Source organism: Poromitra crassiceps (assembly GCF_964638095.1).
Source record: "Poromitra crassiceps genome assembly, chromosome: 8".
NCBI classification, from domain to species: Eukaryota; Metazoa; Chordata; class Actinopteri; order Beryciformes; family Melamphaidae; genus Poromitra; species Poromitra crassiceps.
Window position 1 is genome coordinate 37,737,523 of NC_139629.1, and position 22,145 is coordinate 37,759,667.

General features: G+C 44.2%; 1 protein-coding gene across 1 annotated transcript; it reads left to right on the forward strand.

Annotated features, from left to right (window-relative positions):
* Window positions 1-3,433: 3,433 nt before the first annotated feature.
* On the forward strand, window positions 3,434-16,094 carry LOC310780691 (uncharacterized protein; the record flags this gene model as incomplete). The annotated part of the gene is made up of 10 exons (XM_083641202.1): window positions 3,434-4,243; window positions 5,773-5,890; window positions 7,304-7,338; window positions 8,012-8,164; window positions 8,448-8,559; window positions 9,033-9,145; window positions 9,790-10,177; window positions 10,710-10,835; window positions 11,146-11,267; window positions 15,630-16,094. 10 exons carry the CDS (start codon window positions 3,434-3,436, stop codon window positions 15,663-15,665), a joined length of 2,013 nt encoding a protein of 670 aa, XP_083497328.1. The 3' UTR covers window positions 15,666-16,094.
* Window positions 16,095-22,145: the final 6,051 nt, after the last annotated feature.

The window sequence follows — 22,145 nt, forward strand, 5'->3', positions numbered from 1 at the left end:
ATCTGATGTGATGCTCAAAAAAAGCTACTTCGCTATCCGATGCTGCATTGAAGTCCTATGGGAAAATTCCTCTTTACGCCACAGCGGATACCAAGCAACGAGTTAACTTTGAAGTCTAATGTTTACCTTTTTCTTCTGATTTTTTTGCAACTGACTGATTTCTTGTTTCGGGGACGGGGACCCAGCAAGTGTTGTGATCATACAGCGACTTATGTGATGCAAATCGTTTATTTTGATAATAAATACTACTAGAAAATATGGTTTCCCGAATTCTGACATCACCAGCAGCAAGTATCTAGCCAAATGCACATAATTAAATATACGTTACATTTAAACTAAAACTGAAAGCTGAAGTGAGTTGTATTTTGTAGTAGGCCTAGATACGAGCTGAAAGCTGGTGTTATAATGTGAGCATTATATTAATGTGTTGCTAATGGGTGAACGGTATTTTATTCCCCGTCTTTCCAACATGAACCTGTATTTCCAATGGCACCGGAATGCAGCACTTCTCTAAAGGGGATCTTCTTCTTCTCCCGATTGAATGGCGGATCGCAAACAACTTTAAGGTGCATACCGCCACCTACTGTACAAGAGTGTGTAACATCATGAACTACATCTCCGTATTGCGAAACTACTAGAATTCAGTAGGTGGCGGTAATGCACCTCTGCTGGTTGCCAACCGCCAATCAAATCCATAGAAGAACAACAACAACTTGCGCAGCCATGAGATTGAGCAGACCAAGCCAGCAAAATCCCTGAAATAACAAAAGGTATGCAACAAAAATCACTATTACTAAATAAACTATGAACGATGTATAGTTTCCATTCATGCTGGGAATCGTGTTTGTTAGCCGTTGATGGCGATTTCCCGTTAATTTGCCGCGGCTATCCGCATTTAGCAGCTAAATTAGGCTGCTAAATGCTTAAAGGCATTCCCAGTCTACTCTACACATGCTGCATACACTGGGCATGCACGTACGTGCCTCAATGTGTAGTACTGGAGTCCACATCGAGAGATAAAGAACTTAGGCACATATTATTTGATAGCTGCCCCTTTGCCTGCAGGCGCACAGGTTCCGGAGTGCCTAGGGTTACCAACTTCCTGAAATATAACTGTGGACCTATGATAATAATATTATCTGGTCCACCTGCATTACCCTTCAGTAGACTTAAGGCCCACTTATACTCCACGTTAAAGACGGAGACGGCCTCCATGGCACTCAGCAGATGTGATGTTTGAATGCAAGTTTAAAAAAGTAGAGTTAGAAAAAGCTGTATACATACAGCACAGTACAAGGAAGAAGAGGTGGATATTGAGAAAGAAATGCAGGAGGATAGCCATTTATTTTGGGATTGTCACGTAAGTCTGGATGTCACTGGATTCACTGTCCCTCTCCAACCCCCAGGCTTTGTTGATATTCCTCTAGTCCATTCATCATGAGGAGGAGCACAGTGCAGCGCTGCAGCCGTCGACTGTCTGCAAGACAAACTGCCACTCCCATGACTCCCACACCAGCACCTGACAGCCAGGTGAGCAGCACACCAGCACCTGACAGCCAGGTGAGCAGCATACCAGCACCTGCCAGCCAGGTGAGGAGCATACCAGCACCTGACAGCCAGGTGAGGAGCATACCAGCACCTGACAGCCAGGTGAGCAGCATACCAGCACCTGACAGCCAGGTGAGGAGCATACTAGTGCTGCACTATTTGGGAGAAAGGTGCGATTAGCGATTATTGTGAACAATATTGCGATTTGCGATTGCGATATAATAATCAAATGGTATCTAGGATTGTGCCGGTTATGTGTTTTTGACGGTATGATAAGTTAACCTTGGACAAAAATACCACGGTATCGCAGACTAAAAAACATTAAATATATTAAAATATATTAAAAATAAATAAATAAACCAATTTGAAATACAATTATCTTTCAAAAAATATAAAACATTTTATGATCAGAATACAGCATATATTTTCATAATAAAATCTTATATATAGCCAGGTACTCTTCACAACATCCTGTGATATCCGTCTATGTTTGAGACATTTGCATGTCTCAAACATAGAAAAAAGAAACGCAACAGAAACATATAAACTGCAGCATTGTGGTACAGCACATAGTGATGGGGTAAGATGGCTCAGACTGCAAAGTTAGTTACATGTCTGTCCAGTAATACAATGAGTAAGACACACCCAGTTTATTTCTTTCATAGCGACAGATGGCCTTAAATGCCACACTCATGTGACTCTTTTTTTTTAGAGAGAGCCATGGGGTTACGTTAACATTGCATAGGGCTGTGGCGATTCACTTATCTCCCGATTCGATACTATCACGATTCTTGGGTGCCGATTCGATTTATATTGCGATTCTTAAGTATTGCGATTCTACGATTATTGCGATTCGATATTACGATTTATTGCGATTTTTGTTTATTTTTTTCTTTTCTTTTTTCAGTTTGTTTGCTTTTTTACACTAGATTAGAACATGGGAAAAGTTGAATCATACACTAGAGACTGTATATTATATATCATGAGTAGGGCTGGGCGATATAGTTAAAAACAGGGGCGGACTGGGATCATAATTCAGGCCGGGCATTAGATACCAAGCAGGCCAGGCCGATATGGGCCAACGCGCGTGAAATTTGGGCCGTTTGAAGCCAGATTTGGGCCGTTTGAAGTCCAATTTTACAATGAGATGCACCCACTTTAACCCTGAAGTGTAATTATTACTTCAGACTAACTAATAAAGTAATAAAACCACTAGTAAACCAGTAGGCGGCGCCTGGTCTGCTGTTCAGTGAGTGGCCTGACTGCAAGCACCAAAATTTTTTAATTGATAGAGATTTTGATAATATCTTCTTTGGTCTCCATCCAGGGTCAGAGTTTTGTGAGAGACGACTCTACAGAGGACACCACCTCTTCAAATGCCGGCCGTATCGATGGGGAAGATTTCGACGATGCAGACACAAGCTCCTCCTGCCTTCCGCTGTCACCACCCCCCTCCAGCCATCCTGGCTCAGCTGAGATGACTTCCTCATTAAAACAATCCTCAAAGTCAAAAAGAAAGAAAAAGAAAGACTCTGCAAAGAACTCAACCCCTCCCTCATCCTCCCCTTCTCAGAAAACACAACAGAAGAAGACCACTGGTAAATCTCCTGTGAAAACATCTGCAGCCTCAGGTTGTAGTAGGACACGGTCGTCCTCTGCCGATACTGAAATGGCAAAAACAGCAGCTGTTCAGGTGTTGATAGACGGTGCCACTGCAACGAAGGTGCAATCCCAGCCTGCCTTACAAACAATGGCAGAGGCTGTTTCTCAGCGACTTGGAGAAGCATCATTCATCTCAGAGGGTGTAGTAGCAAAATCTGACCGCAACGTGTCAGCAGAGGCTACTGCAGTGAAATCTGTTGAGGAAAAAATGGAAACATCGGAGATGCATCCACCTCCAGAGGGAGAGGGGTTAGGTGTGGCGAGCCAAGCCCAGAAAGCCTCACCTCTACTGGGGAGGGAGGCCCCGGGTCCCTCCTCCCCTCTGGAGCCTGGTTCTTATGAAGGAACCCAAAAAAAAGACCAGAAGAAAAGCACAGAGGAAGGAAAAGAACACGGTGTTGAAAAACCTAAAGAGGAGGAGGAGGATGAAAGTGAAATTTACCAAATCCTAGATTCATTGGGCGACCAAGCAGATGGGGAGATGGACCATGGCTCTCCTCGGGACCAAGATGGCAGCTCTGAAAACCAGGTAACAGAACCTCAGGAAAGCCAGACTTTACATGAAGACACCTATGAAATATTGGACAGTGTTGATCATGAAGACAAAGACTACAATGAAATGGGAATGGATGATTCTTTCCAGGTGCTAGACAGTTTTGTCGACGATCAAACTGCTACAGATCAAGAAGAAAGGAGGGCCAAGGAGGAGAGAGAGGAGAGGGAAGAGAAGGGGGCCAAGGAGGAGGAGCGAGGGAGAGAAAGGAAGGAGGAGGAGGAGGAGGTGGGAGAGGACACAGAGGAGATGGTGGTGACTCTGGATGAGGTTGGTGCGGATGAGCTGGAACAGGAGGAGGAAGGAGGAGCGGCGATGGACAGAGGCATCACAGAGGGAGACCTGCAGGACATGGTCACTCTGGACGAGATCGGAGAAGAAGAAGAAGAGGAGGTGGTAGTGGAGAGGGCAGAGCCAATTATGCCGGAGCCCCGCCCACCTGACCAGGAGGATGGATCTGAAGACTCCTTCGACCTAGAGGTGGGCAAAAAGGTGTTTTCTTCCTTGGGGGAATGACATCGGAAGTATTGTTATTTTCACTCGCTTTTTGTGTATTTTGTGTCTCTTTTGTGTTGTGTCTCTACTTGGACACCGTTATCACACAAATTGGATGAGCATACACACACACATTACATTGGTACCAGCGTTTCCACCGGTCATCAAGTCCTGGACGGACGAAAGGAAGAATTCAAAGTTCCAGTCAAATATTAGATGCGTGTTTATTGAGCTTAAAAACAATTGATAAGCAGGCTATATAAAGAATGGCATAATTGAGGCACATAGATTATAATACACGTCTTTTTATTGAAACGTAAATTAGGCTCCTTTATACATAACATAATATTAATTACAAATAAAATAAGTCCGGTCAATAGACTCATGTGAATAGTGCATACGTTTGTTGGGGCAACACTAAACATAAAGAATTTCCTACAGGCCTACAGATTCTCAGAACAAATCAAATCAAAACTCTTTGAAAATAAGCAAAAAATAACCATAACTTATTGCTGACTGGCTCATAACATTTTAATTAGTGCTGCTGATGACTTGAAATAAAATAATTTCCATTCGCTATAGGCCATTTCTCAGATAAAATAAAATGGAATTAAAACTCCTTTTGAAATAAACGAAAAACATGTTTTGCTTTCTGGCTCGCAGCAGTGAAGTGTGCAGCTGCCGACTGAAATCAAACATGCCAAGTGTCTCTCCAACTTGCAACGCGCGAGAGAGAGAGTGTGCAGGGGCCACAGCAGTGAAAGGCAGGCATCCTTCATAAATCATTTCAAACGCCTCTGCAATTCTTAATGGATTTCTTTCATTTAAATGTCTCTAATGTCAAGATTGTGGCCGTTAATAATCTGTGCCTGCCAACCACGCTTCTGTCACCAGTCCATCAAAGGCCATGACCCGAAATGCATCGGTTGGCCCACATGCCACTGCTGGGCTGTGCTGTTTGAGGCGGTTCTGTGGAGAGAACGCTCTCGCTGCTGGCACACTGGAGACGGGGATCACAAAGGCTATCTTGGCCAGCTTGGACCACTCTAGATAGATTTGGCTGAAATCCCTGATGAGGAGTATGCAGGCCATCGATGACTTCAAGCATCCATACCTACCTGCGGAGTGCCATCCTTCACTGCGAAGGCATCTCATGTTGGGCATCGAGAGGGCTTGTGGTTGGTGTCGACTGTAATTTCTTGGCCAAAATGGCCGATAATGGATGGAAATTTTATTTGAGCATATCTTAATACAATTCAAATTGTGCTTAGAGAGAAATATTTTCACTGATTTTACAGATAAAAAAAACTGATTGGTACACTTCACACTTCATGAAAGCAACACCTGAAGACCAGAGTTGATGATGTAGGTTTCAGAGTGGTTTTATCCGATTTCTTTTCTGAACCATTGGAGAACCTGCAGTTTCCCTGCCATGCCCATGTCTGACATAATTTTCTGTTTTGAAACCCTGAAACTTTGATACTAAACACCTCTCTCTCTCTCTCTCTCTCTAGACTCTTGTGACAGTAGATGAAGCAGGTGGTGACGATGAGGAAGAGAAGATGGAGGAAGAAGAGCAGGCAGAGAAAACCTCCAAATCTGCCAAATGGAAACGCAGCAAGGGCGACACAGGTGCGTTTTTTTACCTATATTTATACATGGAGGGTCCAAATGCCCTCTTTTTTCAGGAGTGCCCTGTTCACATTCACACACACATTCACACCTGGAAGCTAGTCTCATGTGGTCAGCAAGCTTCATCACACACACATTCACACCTGGAAGCTAGTCTCATGTGGTCAGCAAGCTTCATCACACACACATTCACACCTGGAAGCTAGTCTCATGTGGTCAGCAAGCTTCATCACACACATTCACACCTGGAAGCTAGTCTCACGTGGTCAGCAAGCTTCATCACACACACATTCACACCTGGAAGCTAGTCTCATCTGGTCAGCAAGCTTCATCACACACACATTCACACCTAGAAGCTAGTCTCATCTGGTCAGCAAGCTTCATCACACACACATTCACACCTGGAAGCTAGTCTCATCTGGTCAGCAAGCTTCATCACACACACATTCACACCTGGAAGCTAGTCTCACGTGGTCAGCAAGCTTCATCACACACACATTCACACCTGGAAGCTAGTCTCATCTGGTCAGCAAGCTTCATCACACACACATTCCCACCTGGAAGCTAGTCTCATCTGGTCAGCAAGCTTCATCACACACACATTCACACCTGGAAGCTAGTCTCACGTGGTCAGCAAGCTTCATCACACACACATTCACACCTGGAAGCTAGTCTCACATGGTCAGCAAGCTTCATCACACACACATTCACACCTGGTCCTGGAAGCTAGTTTCACATGGTCAGCAAGCTTCATCACACACATTCACACCTGGAAGCTAGTTTCACATGGTCAGCAAGCTTCATCACACACACATTCACACCTAGAAGCTATTCTGTTCACATTCACACACACATTCACACCTGGAAGCTAGTCTCACATGGTCAGCAAGCTTCATCACACACACATTCACACCTGGAAGCTAGTCTCACATGGTCAGCAAGCTTCATCACACACATTCACACCTAGAAGCTAGTCTGTTCACATTCACACCTGGAAGCTAGTCTCACGTGGTCAGCAAGCTACCCGCGACGGAGGGTCTGAATCACAAGACTTTTGGTTTTTACTCAAGTGAAGTGTTTTATGGTCACTCATGATTCAGTAGGTGGTTGGTTGGTCTGGTTCCAGGCTTAAAACTCTTTATATAAGTTCTTTTTTTTCAAAACATCTATGGAGAAAATGAATGGGGAATTCTCTGATGGAACCGGAGCAACCAAAATGTGCGCGGCCGGCCACTGTTGAGCTCTATTGCTCTCAGGCTTCAAAAACCCATATCATTGAACTTCACTCTCTCTTCCGCTCTGTCACTCTCTCTCTCTGTCACTCTCCTTCACTCTCCCTCTATCTCCCTCTATCACTATCTCTTCCGCTCTGTCACTCTCTCTCTCTCTCTCTGCTCTGTGTCTCTTTGACAGGATGCATCGGGTGGGGGTCGTGTACCAGGGCTCAGGTAGGTTTTGCATATGTCTATAAACTGATATTCATACATCTGTCTGTGGCTTTGACTCAGGTCAGCAGGCACGGACTGGCTAATCGGGAGCAGCAGCATGATTCCCGGTGGCCTGGCAAAAATTAAGCACAGTCCGACTGCATGACGCGGTCTGCAAACTAAGCATTCAAGGATACAGTTACTACTAATCTGATAGGTAGCCTATATATACCACCTTCCCACCATGTGTGTAACACTTAGGGTTTTCAGTCATAGTCTATTTTCATTTGTCCTTATTGAAATGATCCAAAATGGCATGTTTAACTAAGAATAGGCTAAAGATTAATTTCCACCCACCACTTATTTAATTTGGTTGCTTTCTTGTCAAAATTTATGACGGAACAAGTCATGCTGGGAAATATGGCAATTTGTTTGTCTAATGTGGTCCAATGGTATTGCTCCTTCCCTGTCTTGTGTGGAGGTCCTGACATTGGTTCATTTTAGTCGCAAAAGTAAATTGTTAGATAAGTTAGCAGCAGACATCATGTTTAGCAAGCCCAAATTGCGGTGCTCCAAAGAGGAAGGGAAAAGAGAACAGGATGAGCAGAATGTTATGAAAGCAGCTGTCAGCCTAAGAATGTAACTGGAATGGCCTTTATGGGTTTTCTCTTTCTCCGTCTCTCCATCTCCCCAGTTCATAAGGCTTAACGTGAGGCACATGATGCTAAAGAACTTGCCACATGGCTATGGCAACCACTACACAGAGGGCGACATCGACAAACTGCTGAAGCCATTTACATTCGATAATATTGCAGAGAGAATCTTTGTTATTCCTGAAAAGTGCATGGTACGTACCTTTTTTTTAATACCCATATATACCCCACCACCAACATGGTGATTCCATGTTTCCATTAAACAAGATATTAGGGCTGAAAGATATTGATTAAAACTGCAATTCAAGTTGTTGTCCTAAATGTGTTAGAAAAAAGAAAAGTGATTCAGTTGAGAACAGATCCTGTGTTGAATTCTACCCCGCTACCGATTTGATAATAATATACTGATGTTTAAAAATACTATACCTAATACCTTCTTAAGGTTAATCTGGTTTGTGTGGCTGGTTTTCCTTCCAGGCTATCGTCGAGATGCCGTCGGCTGCGAGGCTGTTCGACTTGCTGCAGCATTTTAAGAAAACGCCTCTGCTGTTCAAAGGGTCGACACTCGGCATACACAGACTGAGCGAAGGTGAGCGACCAGCAGCCGTTAATATATCTGAATATATCTCTCCAGCACAAGATTGTCCATATGCCAACATTTTGGGAGATTCATCTATTTGCCATATTGCAGACAAAGTTGAGCAATTGTGTGCTGCGCATGCCAATAGAGCAGGCGAGGCCACTCAAGTTACCTATGCGAGCTTCAGGGCGGGCTGTTTTTGATTTAGGTGTTTTGAGAGGTCGGTCTTGCAACTTGGTTTTCACTTTCAGAAACAAGTTGAAGAGGCTGTCTGAGAGAGCCAAGTCATTAAAAAAAAAAAAAATGTCCCTAACCCCTAAATTAAAATTAAAATAGAAAAAAAACTTATTTGGAAAAAAATCAAATGGAATTTGAAAAAATAAAACGGATTTCATATGGCCCTACTTTAAACTAAAAATGTTGGTGCTTTGAACCTGTCGGACACATGAGAAAACGGACGGGGTTCTTTCCTCTCCCTTCAGACTCCTGGATCTCCCAGAAACACACCGAGGTGGACTCTCCGTCTCCTGCCACCTCACTCCCAAAACCTTCAGGCCAGTCCTCCTCCTCAGGCACACAGCCCAGGACAGTCAAGGTGAATCACTCTATTAATTGTGGTCCTGTGTAAAACAAGGCATTAACTAGCTGCCAGAGTTAAGGGTTAAAATTACTTCAACTCAGTGGGTAAATCACAAGCTCCAGTTGCATTTCTTTCTTTTGTTCATATCCATTTTATGATTATGTGTTTTAACATGTTTCTTTTGTTAATGTCTGTAAAGCACTTTGTGATTGTTGAAAGTTAATATCCTTGACTTGAAAGTTGAAGTGCCTTAGGCCTCTTGGCCACCTTATGAAATGCTACTTCACTCGCAACATTTGGTAACATTTCCCTGGAAATGATCCGAAATGCCCCGAAACATATTTCACAAGGGTAGTAAAAAAAAAAGCCCTTGTTAAAAAAAAGTTAATTTCCTACCCTGGCGCATGCGCAAGTCAGCCAAACTCAGATGAGCGACGAGATGCCGGGAGGCATGCCGTGTCGTTTCAATGAGCAGAAAAACATAAATCATGGTTTAAACCAGGACCAAATTCTCAAGCAGCCTTCTGCAAAGTCTGCTAATGGTAGTGAAATAGTTCAACTGTTTTGCAGAATTAACAGAAACTAGTCCTAAAACGGGACCCATGAGCGATGAAATTTCCACATGATGCCATCATTGACCCCTCCTTTTCTACTCCTAGGTCACATCCACAGCGACGACCACGACAGCAACTGTGTTTGAGAGCACACCAGCCCCAGCACATGGCTCAGAGCCTGTAACTGCCCCAGCACATGGCTCAGAGCCTGTAACTGCCCCAGCACATGGCTCAGAGCCTGTAACTGCCCCAGCACATGGCTCAGAGCCTGTAACTGCCCCAGCACATGGCTCAGAGCCTGTAACTGCCCCAACACATGGCTCAGAGCCTGTAACTGCAGCTGCCTCTGACAATTCAGCATACTCGGATTTGACACCCATCCCATCGCTCACACCTGCGGCATCACCCTTACAGGCTCCAGAAGCCACCTCTCCCTCTAACCAGACGGTTATTCCAGCACCTCATCCAGAATCAGAGACTGCACTTGAGACAGGTACAATTACACATTGCATTTTGACCAATCCAGCCAAAAATAATCAGGGTTCCCACGAGTCCTTGAAATCCTAAAACAAAAACAAACGAAAACAAATCAAGACCTTGAAAGTTTTTGAAAATAGACATAAATAGTAGGGGTCGTAGGTGGGGTTTTAAATAGTAGGGGTCTTAGGTGGGGTCTTAAATAGTAGGGGTCTTAGGTGGGGTCTTAAATAGTAGGGGTCTTAGGTGGGGTCTTAAATAGTAGGGGTCTTAGGTGGTTAAGACCCTAAGTACTACTGTATATCAGTGTCGCTGGCAGAGCAGTGCATGTTTGAAAACGACAGCATAATATCCAGAGCGAGCAAGTGGGCATGACATTGGGATTCCTTCTGTTATATTGTTAAATTCCACTTTTACAAACCCATGCGATTTCATTTCATGAATGGGCAGATTATTTGGAATAGAAAATGCCAAATTGGTGAATGTCTGGACCTGCTTCTACGGACTTAGTCCAGAGTTCATGTCTGAAAATGACCTCTCTTTCTCAGCAAAGCGCAAGAGGTCTGAGGTTGAGAAAAGCAACGAGGAAGAGAGTGTGAAGAAGAAACCGAAGACACAAACGCCCTGTCATGACGACTACTCCCTGCCTCCTTTTGAACCCAACAACCCAGTCGGTGAGACACAATTATCTATTTTCCGGCATTGTGCGAGAAATGTTATTACCGTACACTTTATGAATACTTCTTTATTAATTTTCCCATTAATTTCAATCATTTAAATTTCAACCATTCATTTATATATGTGTGTGTATGTATGTATGTATATGTATATATATATATATATATATATATATATATATATATATATATATATATATATATATATATATATATAATTACATGCATCATTATTACATTTGTTTTATTTGACAGCAGTCAACAATTGCTAACCTCACCCTCTTTGTGCGTGCATGTGTTTCTATAGGTATGGAGTTCCTGCTCCCAAAGATAGGTTTCTTCTGCAATGTGTGCAACCGGTTCTTCATCGGAACCCAGGAGGCCAAGATCGCCCACTGCAAAATCCTCAAACACTACGAGAACCTACAGGTAGGAACCGACCGCACACACAGGTGTCATCCCAAATTTCACCTCAGAAATCAACTACGGTAACCTGAATCGGGTTTGCACGATGGACGATGGCATAGACCATCGTGATGGGCCGACCCACATCGACCTCTGAGCCTACTACATCGAATCATTGTGATTAATTATCTGTTCGAATTAAAATTTAATAATATAAAAAGGCCAAGTCCACTTACCGTGACGCGCGGGGGACATGCCGGCGGCATTAACAAGTACACCCAGTTGAGAGAAGCCTCCCCTCCCCCTCTGCTCTACTGCTCTCTGAAGTCTGAATTGGGTGCGCTTGTTTAATGTCGCCCGCGCATGGGAAGTCGGTTGTGTTGTTGTGAAAACCTTAAAGGTATACTATGCAACTATTTCACTAAAAAAAACAAAAATACACGCATACAAAAGTTTCCCCTATCAATCTTCACTTATGGCCCATTGGAATTGTCTGTGTTGGCAATGTTTTGGTTTTCCGGGAAGTTTTTGGGTGGATACGTTGTGTAGCGGTCTACGTGGGAGCTATTTAACACCCAGCCATTAACATCGCTCACAGCGCAACAGCCAGCCAATAGCATCGCTAGGATGTTCTCAGAGGAATCCTTCAGCCGAGCGGAGTCAGCGCCGACTAAAGATCAATGTTTGAGCTGTTTGGCGCTCATCCCGCGATGGTTTGAAGGTGTGTGTGTTTATTTTTGTTTTTGTGTTTTATAGCATAACCGCTGTGAAACTCAGAGAATAATGTTTAATTCCTGCGCTCTCTCTCCACATAAACACAACCTTGCTCGAGCACATAAACACAACACAGCAAAACAATGTCCCATCTAGGGATGTCACCGTGTACACGTGTAACCGCATAGTAAATCATATCCATTTAGAGAAATCGGAGAAGGATTTAGAAGGATACAGAAGTGATGGGAGAGTGGAAATGAGAGGAGGTGCGGGCAGGGTGGCGGAGCAGAGGATACAGAAGTGATGGGAGAGTGGAAATGAGAGGAGGTGCGGGCAGGGTGGCGGAGCAGAGGATACAGAAGTGATGGGAGAGTGGAAATGAGAGGGGGTGAGGACAGGGTGGCGGAGCAGAGGATACAGAAGTGATGGGAGAGTGGAAATGAGAGGGGGTGAGGGCAGGGTGGCGGAGCAGAGGATACAGAAGTGATGGGATTGAAACCGTAACTGTCAGCTAAGACTTTTTTAAATGAAAGAGTAGGATTTGTAGAAAGTAGTTTTAAGAAGGAATAAGTAGCATTCGTTGGATTTCTTTAAGAAGAAAAGAAGGAGGATTTTAGTTCAAGAAGGGCCCAGGTGTTGCACCTGAAGGGCCCAGGTGTACTGTAGCACCTGAAGGCATGTTTTTTTTAATCTCTGCCAAAAGATGGGCAGTGATTTGGGTGTCCTGACAGAAGGGGGAGCTCGTTCCACCATTGTGGCACCAGGGACGAAAAGAGTTGCGATCGGGATGAGCAACTTTTGAGCCCACATAGTGATGGAGGGGTGAGATGATCTGCAAGGGTGGAGGAGTGGAGATGGCAATGTGACATGTGAGGTTTGGAACCTGACCATATATTGCAGATACGGAGGAGCAGTCTGTTGTACTGCCCTATAGGCAAGTACCAGTGTCTTGAATTTGATGCATGCCGAGATGGGAAGCCAGTGAAGGTCCCAGAGGAGGGAAATGACGTGAGAGAATTTAGGTTGGTTGAACACCAGACAGACTGCAGCGTTCTGAAGGAGCTGTAGCGGTCGGATGGCAGAGGCAGGTACCTCAACCAGAAAAACATTGCAATAGTCCAGGTGGGAGATGACAAGTTTCAGGACCAGGAGTTGTGTCACTTCCCTCATAAGAAACAGACGGATTTTGTGGATGGGGTACAGGGAGAACCTACAGGTTGTCCAGGATCACCCTGAGGTTCTTAGCAGTTTGAGAGGGTAAAACAGTAGTGTTGTTGTCAAATGTCGATGGAGAGGTCTGTGAGATGGCAGTCTTTCCCTGGGACGAACCAAGATTGAGCTTGAGGTGGTGGGCACTCGGCAGACATGCGTGCGCAGAGATTTGTGTGTCTGAGCGGGGGGAAGGCGAGGTAGAGCTGAGTGGCGTCGGCATAGCAGTGATAAGAGAAGCCATGAGATGAGATCACATGGCCAAGAGATCTGGTATAGAGAAGGGATAGCAAGGGACGCTGGACTGAGTGCTAAGAGTGCAGCGTCTAAGACCTGGTATGAGTGGTTGGAGAGATAGACAGCAAGCCAGGAGTGTGCAGATCATGTGATACCAGAATGGAGAGAAGTATTTGGTCGTTAACTGTATCAAACGTGGCAGAGACAAGTCAAGGTGGACAAGGACAGAGGAGAGGGATGAGGCCTTAGCAGTGTGCAGAGCTGTCTCAGTAGTGATAAGCCTTGGAACCAGATTGCAGAGGGGTGCCGCAGGTCGTTCTGGGAGAGATAGAGATGAGCATTATCTCCTGGAGAAGTTAAAGTGTTGGCTGTTGGGAGAGGTGAAAACAGTCGAGGAGAGAGAGGAAGTCAGATGCAAGGTTACAGTTGGGTTGGTCGACATGGATGTTCAGCACGGTCACCAGTGAGTGGGAGGCGGGTAGAGAGTAAAGCAGCCAAGGTGAGAAGTTCAGAGAGTTCAGACAGAAAGTTTGACTTGAAGTAGTTGTGCAATTATAGAATTGGCAAGTTTGAACGCAAGGTGTTCAAATGATGACATGGGTAGGAGGTTGAGGTCCACTTCAGTGATTCAGTGACTTAATCATCAGGTTCTGCTGCCACCATCTGCTGGCTAACATTAAATCGAGAGAAAGACCACATTAATTAACGTTGGTAACAGGCAGTTGACAGGCTTATTGTTGTCTTATTAGGGTACCATTGCACTGGGTTTGGGAGGCTGGATGGATGTTGATTTACAGTAGATTATAAGCTGTCATTAGGTGGAGACCTAGTATAATTATACAATACTGGTGTACTCTAACTGTTACTGAAATATACTGTAGGTTGCAGTTATTATGGCATGGCTAATAATAGCAATATTTCCCTGTTCGCCTCAGTAACCTTAGTCTCAGTGACTTGATCTAGACCTGGATCACTTCTCAGTATATCCCAAGACGTTCAAACAAGATGGGACAGCTCCTTCTATGTGATCAAAGCCTTCTTCAACAGAAGAAGCATATGCATTATGCGTTAAGCTGGGAACATGCTTGACGTTTGGCCTGGCCGCACGGAAATGAGAGACACGGAATCCTGACGAGAAAACGTGTGGAGCTTTTATACTCTGTGCGGGTTTCTGCTCGCAGAAGTGAGGGCGAGTCTTGAAAACTCCACGTTGTCCGCCCAGCCGCATCCGCGTAGTTACAAAATTCGAGGTGTGCACGGCCAGGCGAAAACCGTCCGCACAGGAGCCGTGCAGAGGGGCGTGTCTGCTGATTTGACGTCACTTTTCCGCACGGACACGGTACATCAGCTCAGCGACTTCTGCAGCCGACGTTATCCCAGCCGCCACCGTCTTAAAACGTCTGCTCGCCCTGGAGAACAGTACTGACAGCGCCGGGAGAACAGTACTGACAGCGCCGGGAGAACAGTACTGACAGCAGGAGAACAGTACTGACAGCGCCGGGAGAACAGTACTGACAGCGGCGATTCAGCAGCATCAAAGGTGATCCCTTCTACTCGGGTGCCACTTTACTGGACGCTCGATACGACGGGTGAGTTTTTTTAAGCCCTAATGTTGGCTAAGTTTTAAATCTGAAAAGTTGAATCCTGCAAAACCAAAACTACATTTTAATTTCAAGTTCAAAGTACTTTATTTTTCCTGTGAGGGAACTTCATTTGTGGTCATGGCATCATACATTACAGTACATCATAGGTTCAGCAATAAGTAGTCAGTAATAAGTACATAAAACAATAGTTCATTAAAAGCCACATACAGTAGGTAGTGGTAGGTGGGGGGGGGGGGGGGGGGGCAAATAGGCAGAAGCCTGAGTGTGGGGGTGGGAGGGTGAGGGCCTTAGTGTCTGTTCATCCAGCCCAGCGGCTTCATCAGTCTGATGGATGTTGGCACAAAGGTTCTAGCTTAAAAGTTGAGATTTGTAACTGTACAATCAATTGGAGAAGGGTGGGCGGGAGTGTGTGTTAGCGTTTGTGTGTGTGTGTGTGTGTTAGTGTTGATTGTCTTATTGTTATGATTGACAGTCAAATTGTTGTTTACCATACTGTATACTACTGGTGAGTATATTCATCTCAAGGGTTTATCCCAATAAATCAGAGAGAGAAAGAGAATTGGCCACACCCTAGTTGTACTGTACTCAACCTATTTTATTTGTGTGTCTGATACTTTTACAGGTGAAGACACTGCCGAGCATGCCGAGGCTGCCCTGACACGAGCGCTTGAGGAGATGGAGGAGGAAGCGCTGCGCAGGCCATCAACTGAAGAATCAGCATCCCTGGCAACAGAGCCAGCAGAAGAGGCGCCTCGCGTGGAAGCTGGCCCAAGCACAAGCAAGAGCAGCTTGAGCAGTCTGTACGACAACATTCTGGAGGAGCATGATGAACCAGCTGTTCTCCAAATGTATTTGACCAATGATTCTTCCTTCTGACAGCCCTTTCCAGTACTGCGGAAACAGTCATGCTCGCTTTCCTCTCCTTGCTGCCCTTGCGGTTACATTATTTTGAAAGTTTTAACCCGGAAGTTTCTGTTACATTCTCGCTACCCTGACGCTGTGCAAAAACTCTTCAGGGAGGAGGGAGGGGAAAGACCCCCGTTACAGGGGAGCAGCTGAATGGGTTGGGAGGCAATGTGAAAGTGTCAATGGCATATTTTTAACAGTTACCACACGCTGTTTAGCTGTGTTAAAATAAAATTATAAGTTGTAATTTTGATGTAAAAAAAGGAAAGGTACAAGTGAGATTTTTAAAGCACCAGATCACTCACTCTGTTGTGGTCCCCTTTCACCAAAGCCAAAGGACTTCAAATAATGCTGTGGTTTGTTTCTTACTTCACAGTTTGTTGTTGTTGCTGCTGCAGCTTCGGTACCATATCGCCTTATAGATTTGTCCTCTTCTTAAGAAGCAGCCACACACATTGTTGTATTTATTTGATTGTTGCACATTGTTGTATTTATTTGATTGTTGCCGTTGACCCTCACTCTGGCCGTGATGCCCTGAGATCCCTAAGGCCACCTTGGCAGTGCCCTGCTACCGTCAGTCATTTCAGAAAAATCGCTCTTCACAATGTCAATAGAGCAATGGCCTTTGTTGGCCTGTGGCCTTTTGCCCTAAAAAAATTGCAATGCCGAAGGCCAGATGGCTTGTATTTATCTCTCTAGACAGTTTTAGCACTTTTATTTTCAAATATTTGATATTTGACCTTAGAGTTGTTTATCCTGCTACTGGACTTGATTTGTGATGTTGGCAGCGATGCACATTGTAGATTACGGTTGGTCCGATGACTGGCAGCGCATCAACCACTGAGCCCTCAACATCGCCCCATCGTGACGTGATGGCACCTCGATGATGACGTCCAAATCAGGATTCAGATGCTTCTGTTGCCCCCGACTCTCTCTGAGGTCATGTATGGGTCATGTACAGTGTGGCTTCATGATATCATCTATCATCGTTTCCTGGTTTGGCGGTGCTTGGCCGTTTGGGCCAATCATGTTCTTAAACATGGCAAAGTAACTCCACACTACCGGGGTGCGAAACACACCTTCAAACAAAAAACAAAGGCACAGTTTACCTTACTCAAGTTCCCTGAGAACACACACCAGAGTTCTTTTCTTAACTTTATTAGATTTTTTTGTAGTGTAGATGTTTACACTACCCCTCGCAGCGGTGTACACACAGTTAAGGCCAGGAATAATAATCCAGACACATTCCCCTGCATCTCAACATGATTGACAGCACAGCCACCTGAACACTCAAAGCCAACAGCACAATAACAAGAAATGCGTTCACCTGTATGAATTTAACAAATTTATTTAAGACAGTTAAAGTACAAATGAACAGATAAAATCCATACATTGGTATTAAAATTGTCAAAGAATAAAACAAAGTCCATGACTTGTTTCCATTGTGCTCCTCAATCTACTCAGTTAACACAGGAGTTAAAGACCCTGGAAACCCAAAATAAATATGCATTTACACTATGCATGTACAGGCACACTCAAAAAGTACAATAACCCTCTAAGTGTCCATACATTTATTGGACATTTTGTCAAAAATAAAGGTTTGCCACCCTAAGGGATCATTTGGTCCGAGGCCCAGGCAAGATGCGCGCTGTGGCCCTGTAAAGAGGATCTGGGTTTTGGGCCCGGTAGGCCCGTTCAGTAATACATCCCTGCTTGTTGCACTTTACATTTCAAATACTAACATTTGAAAGCATTGTTGTTGCTGCTGCTGCCATATACTTGATTTGTGCTGTTGAGATGAAGCAGCCCTTCATAGAGAAATCAAATATATATATTAAAAAAACTTGTCAAGCAAAGTTGTTGCACTTGTATTGAATAAATATTGATATTCCATTTGAAAACCTTACATTTGTATGTTTGTGTGTGTGTTTGTATATTAACGTGTATATATATAGTCGCGTAGAAACCTACGTTGCAGGCATGGTCTGTGACGTCACGTTGAAGGCTGCGTTCACCCAGGCTAGTTTAGTACAGCCTCATGTAACCTTACACATAATGGAGCAAAGATAACTTCCTGCAGCTAAACGGCTCCAAAACTGAAACCATTCTAGTTGGCACTCCCCACCAGGTCCAGTCATCCCCCATAACCCACATCACCTTCTCTGGCCAAAACATTCCCCTCTCCTCATCGGTCATCAACCTGGGCGTTGGGTTCGACCCTCACCTGACGTTTGACGCCCACATCAAGCACCTGTGTAAAACATCCTTCTACCACCTCAAGAACATCTCAAAACTCCGTCCCACACTCAGCCTGCCAGACGCTGAGAAACTCGTCCACGCCTTTGTCTCCTCAAGGCTGGACTACTGCAACGCGCTCCTCATCGGGATCCCCAGCAAGAGCCTCCAGAAGCTCCAACACATTCAGAACTCTGCTGCTAGGATCCTGATGAGAGTGCGAAAGTACGACCACATAACCCCCATCCTTCACTCTCTTCACTGGCTCCCTGTTTCCTCCAGAATCGAATACAAAATCGCTCTGCTGACACATCAATGCATCCACGGACATGCCCCCCCTACCTCAAGGAACTCCTCATAACACAAACCTCCTCCCACAACCTCCGCTCAAATAACAACCACCTCCTCCATCCCCCCAGAACCAAGCTCCACACCATGGGAGATCGGGCCTTCTGCTCCGCCGCTCCCCGTCTGTGGAACACTCTTCCTGACCACCGAAGAGCTCCACAGACGGTGGATGCTTTTAAAAAAGGGACTGAAAACTTTCCTTTTTAATAAAGCCTTCTCCTAGTTTTGTGCTTTCCTTAGTTTTTAGGCTTTTTATGTCATTTTTTATGTTCTTTTTAATGTTCTTTTAATCTTTTTATTTTATTTTTTATTCTCCTTTAATTTTTTATTCTTTTAATTTTTTTTATTTAATTTCTTTACTCTGTAGCACTTTGGAATTTTGTCCAAAATGAAAAGTGCAATACAAATACAATTTATTATTATTATTATTATTAGCACTGCAGGAATGAGTCCCGAAGACTCAGAAGAATGTGGTAATAGAGAGGATGCTTACCATAACACTTGTCTAAATGGTGTGTGTGTGTGTGTGTGTGTGTGTGTGTGTGTGTGTGTGTGTGTGTGTGTGTGTGTGTGTGTGTGTGTGTGTGTGTGTGTGTGTGTGTGTGTGTGTGTGTGTGTGTGGACTACTAGGATTGGATCTCCCACAAGAACACCAGCCTTTCCATTGAGAGTGGCAAACTCCTGCAAAAACAGTCAGTTTTTCTTTTGTTTATAGAGAGGCAAAGTGAACGTCACTTCCTGCTTCAGTGCTGTACCAGAGATTTTCATCCCTCATTTATTTTCCCATAGATATTTCGTAAAATGCTCATGAAGATAGTTTTAGTTGGTCAAACAAAAAGGTTCAGCTATATTTAGAATCGGGAGAAACCATAGAACATTTCACTCAGACCAAAACATTAAAAAAACATTGGAACAATTGTTTCTTTAAATCCGCAATCTTTTACGTTTTGGTCCCAGTTAAATGTTATGCGGAAGTTAAGCAGGAAGTGACGTTCACTTTGGCTCTCTATTCTACACCCTGCGGTTCATTAGGGTTTCAGTTGAGAGCCTGTAATGATGTCTTATTGTTCCAAGACCTCCCAAGTTGCTAGATGTACCAATTTGATCATTGTTTAATAAGGATATATTATCACCATTATTCTGCTGAGCCTGCAACTTCCTTCTCTGGGTGGACTGTTTGTGTGCGTGCGTGCATGTACGTGTGTGTGTGCGTGCGCATGTGTCTGTGGTTTGGCTTATAATATAATGTTTGAATCTTTCTCTCTTTCTAAGGCCTATAGGTAATGTATTTGCTAGTATCCTAAATACACAAAAGTCATCAGGAAGATCATCCAGCCACCAACAGAAGGGCAACAGCCAACAACTGTCCAAGAAACTGCTGGAAACATCATGTGAGAGAAAACAGCCTTTTAAATGCATTTAGTCTATATACATATAGACTAGTGTTGTCACGATACATTTTCACTTTGATACCAATACGTAAGGTAGATCGGAAACAAAATGTCCACAAGGGTTGATCACATTTTCAAATTCACAGTTTATTAACAACCTTGTAACACTGAGATTGAAGGACCTGGTTACTCTATTACATTATGTACTTTTGTAATTTCATAATGTAATATATCATTTGAAGATGCGGCGACAGCGAGGGAGTCGGAAATGAAATCTGAATCGACGGCGGACGCCTCCAACACTGTCAGCAAAGACACCGCTGTGTCTGCCAAGATGGCCGACTCTGCTGAAGTACCACAGACAGGTAGGATGAAACAGACAATGACCATTTGGTGTATTTGGCTCATTCTTGCCATTTTTTGTTATTCAATACAGTATTATCGAATATCGGTCCAAGCCTACAGTAGGTGCATGTGATGTTTGTGGAAAATGTGTATTTCATTCTTTCTCCTTTTGAATGATGTATTTTCACATTACAGTATTACATTATATACTTTCATAATAATACATAATTTGATCTTATAATTTAAAAAAGGAATCTCCAGATTCTACCCTGTGGAGACTAGCTTTCAAAAGCCCTTCCTTAAATTTCCTTAAATTAACTTTCGTTTGAAGATGTGGCGACAGCGAGGGAGTGGGAAATGGAAGCTGAATCGACGGCGGACGCCTCCAACACTGTCTGCAAAGACTCCGCTGTGGCTGCCAAGATGGCCGCCCCTGCTGAAGTACCACAGACAGGTAGGACGAAACAGACAGTGGCCATTTGGTGTAAGTAGGGAATCGACCCCTTTGGGGCCGAAACCCTAGGTTTGTGCCGGCTCGCCGCATGTAGCTCGGCCTCTGCTTTGGCTTGTGACCACACTTTGACGTGACAAAAATCTAGGTGGCCAATTTTGGTAAAACATCGGTAATATCACCAGTGACATCATCAGTGATGATAACACACACGATGATGTGTGTTTGGACAAGAGAGCATCTATAAAGATGTGTGAATGTGGTCAGTTTATATTTCTCTCCCTCTCTTTCTCCCCATCTATCCCTCTCTCTCTCCCTCCGTCACTCTCTCTGCTTTGTGCCTCTTTCACAGGATGCATCGGGTGGGAGTCCGAGTCCAGGAGTCAGGTAGGTTTCCTCACGTCACATCTATAAACTGATATTCATCCATCTGTCTGTGGCTTTGACTCAGGTCAGACCGTCTGTCTATGAAAGCAGCCGTCAGCCTAAGAATGTAACTGGAATGGCTTTTATGGGTTTTCTCTTTCTCTCTCTCTCCATTTCGCCCAGTTCATAAAGGCTAACCTGAGGCACATGCTGATAACAAACTTGCCGCGTCGCCATGACAACTACACAGAGGGCAGTGTGCGAACTTTTTACAACTTTCTCAACTACACAGAGGGCGACATCGGCAAACTGCTGATGCCGTTTGCATTCATTAATATTGCTGAGAGAATCTTCATTGTTCCTGAAAAGTGCATGGTACGGACCTTGTTTTATCCCATAATCTGTTCGGAATTACAACACATTTTATATGTAGCACCCCCCTTCAGAACTCATTGGACGGGCCCAAAAGCCATTGGACAATTGGCTGCTCAGATGTTCCATGGCCAGGTGTTATTACTGTGTTATTTCATTTACAAGGAGCAGATACAAGGTCTAGAGGTCTTTCCATGTGTGGTCTTTGCATTTGTGGCCAAATCAACTGTTTCGTACATTCTTTAAAAGAAATAATGCACTGGTGAGCTCAACAACACCAAAAGACCCGGAAGACCACGGAAAACAACTGTGGTGGATGACAGATTAATTATTTCCCTGGTGAAGAAACAGTTGGCCAGATCTTGTACCAGAATGATGGGAAGAGAAGAGTATGGAGAAGGGGAGGAACTGCTCATGATCCAAAACAGACCACCGTATGGCATGGGCATGTATGACTGCCATCGGAATTGGTTCCCTTGTATTTATTGAGGATGTGACTGCTGACAACAGCAGCAGGATGAATTCTGAAGTGTTTCGGGCAATATTATCTGCTCATATTCAGCCAAATGCTTCAGAACTCATTGGACGGTGCTTCAAAGTGCAGATGGACAATGATCCGAAGCATACTGAGAAAGCGACCAAAGAGCTTTTTAAGGCAAAGAAGTGGAAAGTTCTGCAATGGCCAAGTCAATCACCTGGCCTGAATCCAATTGAGCATGCATTT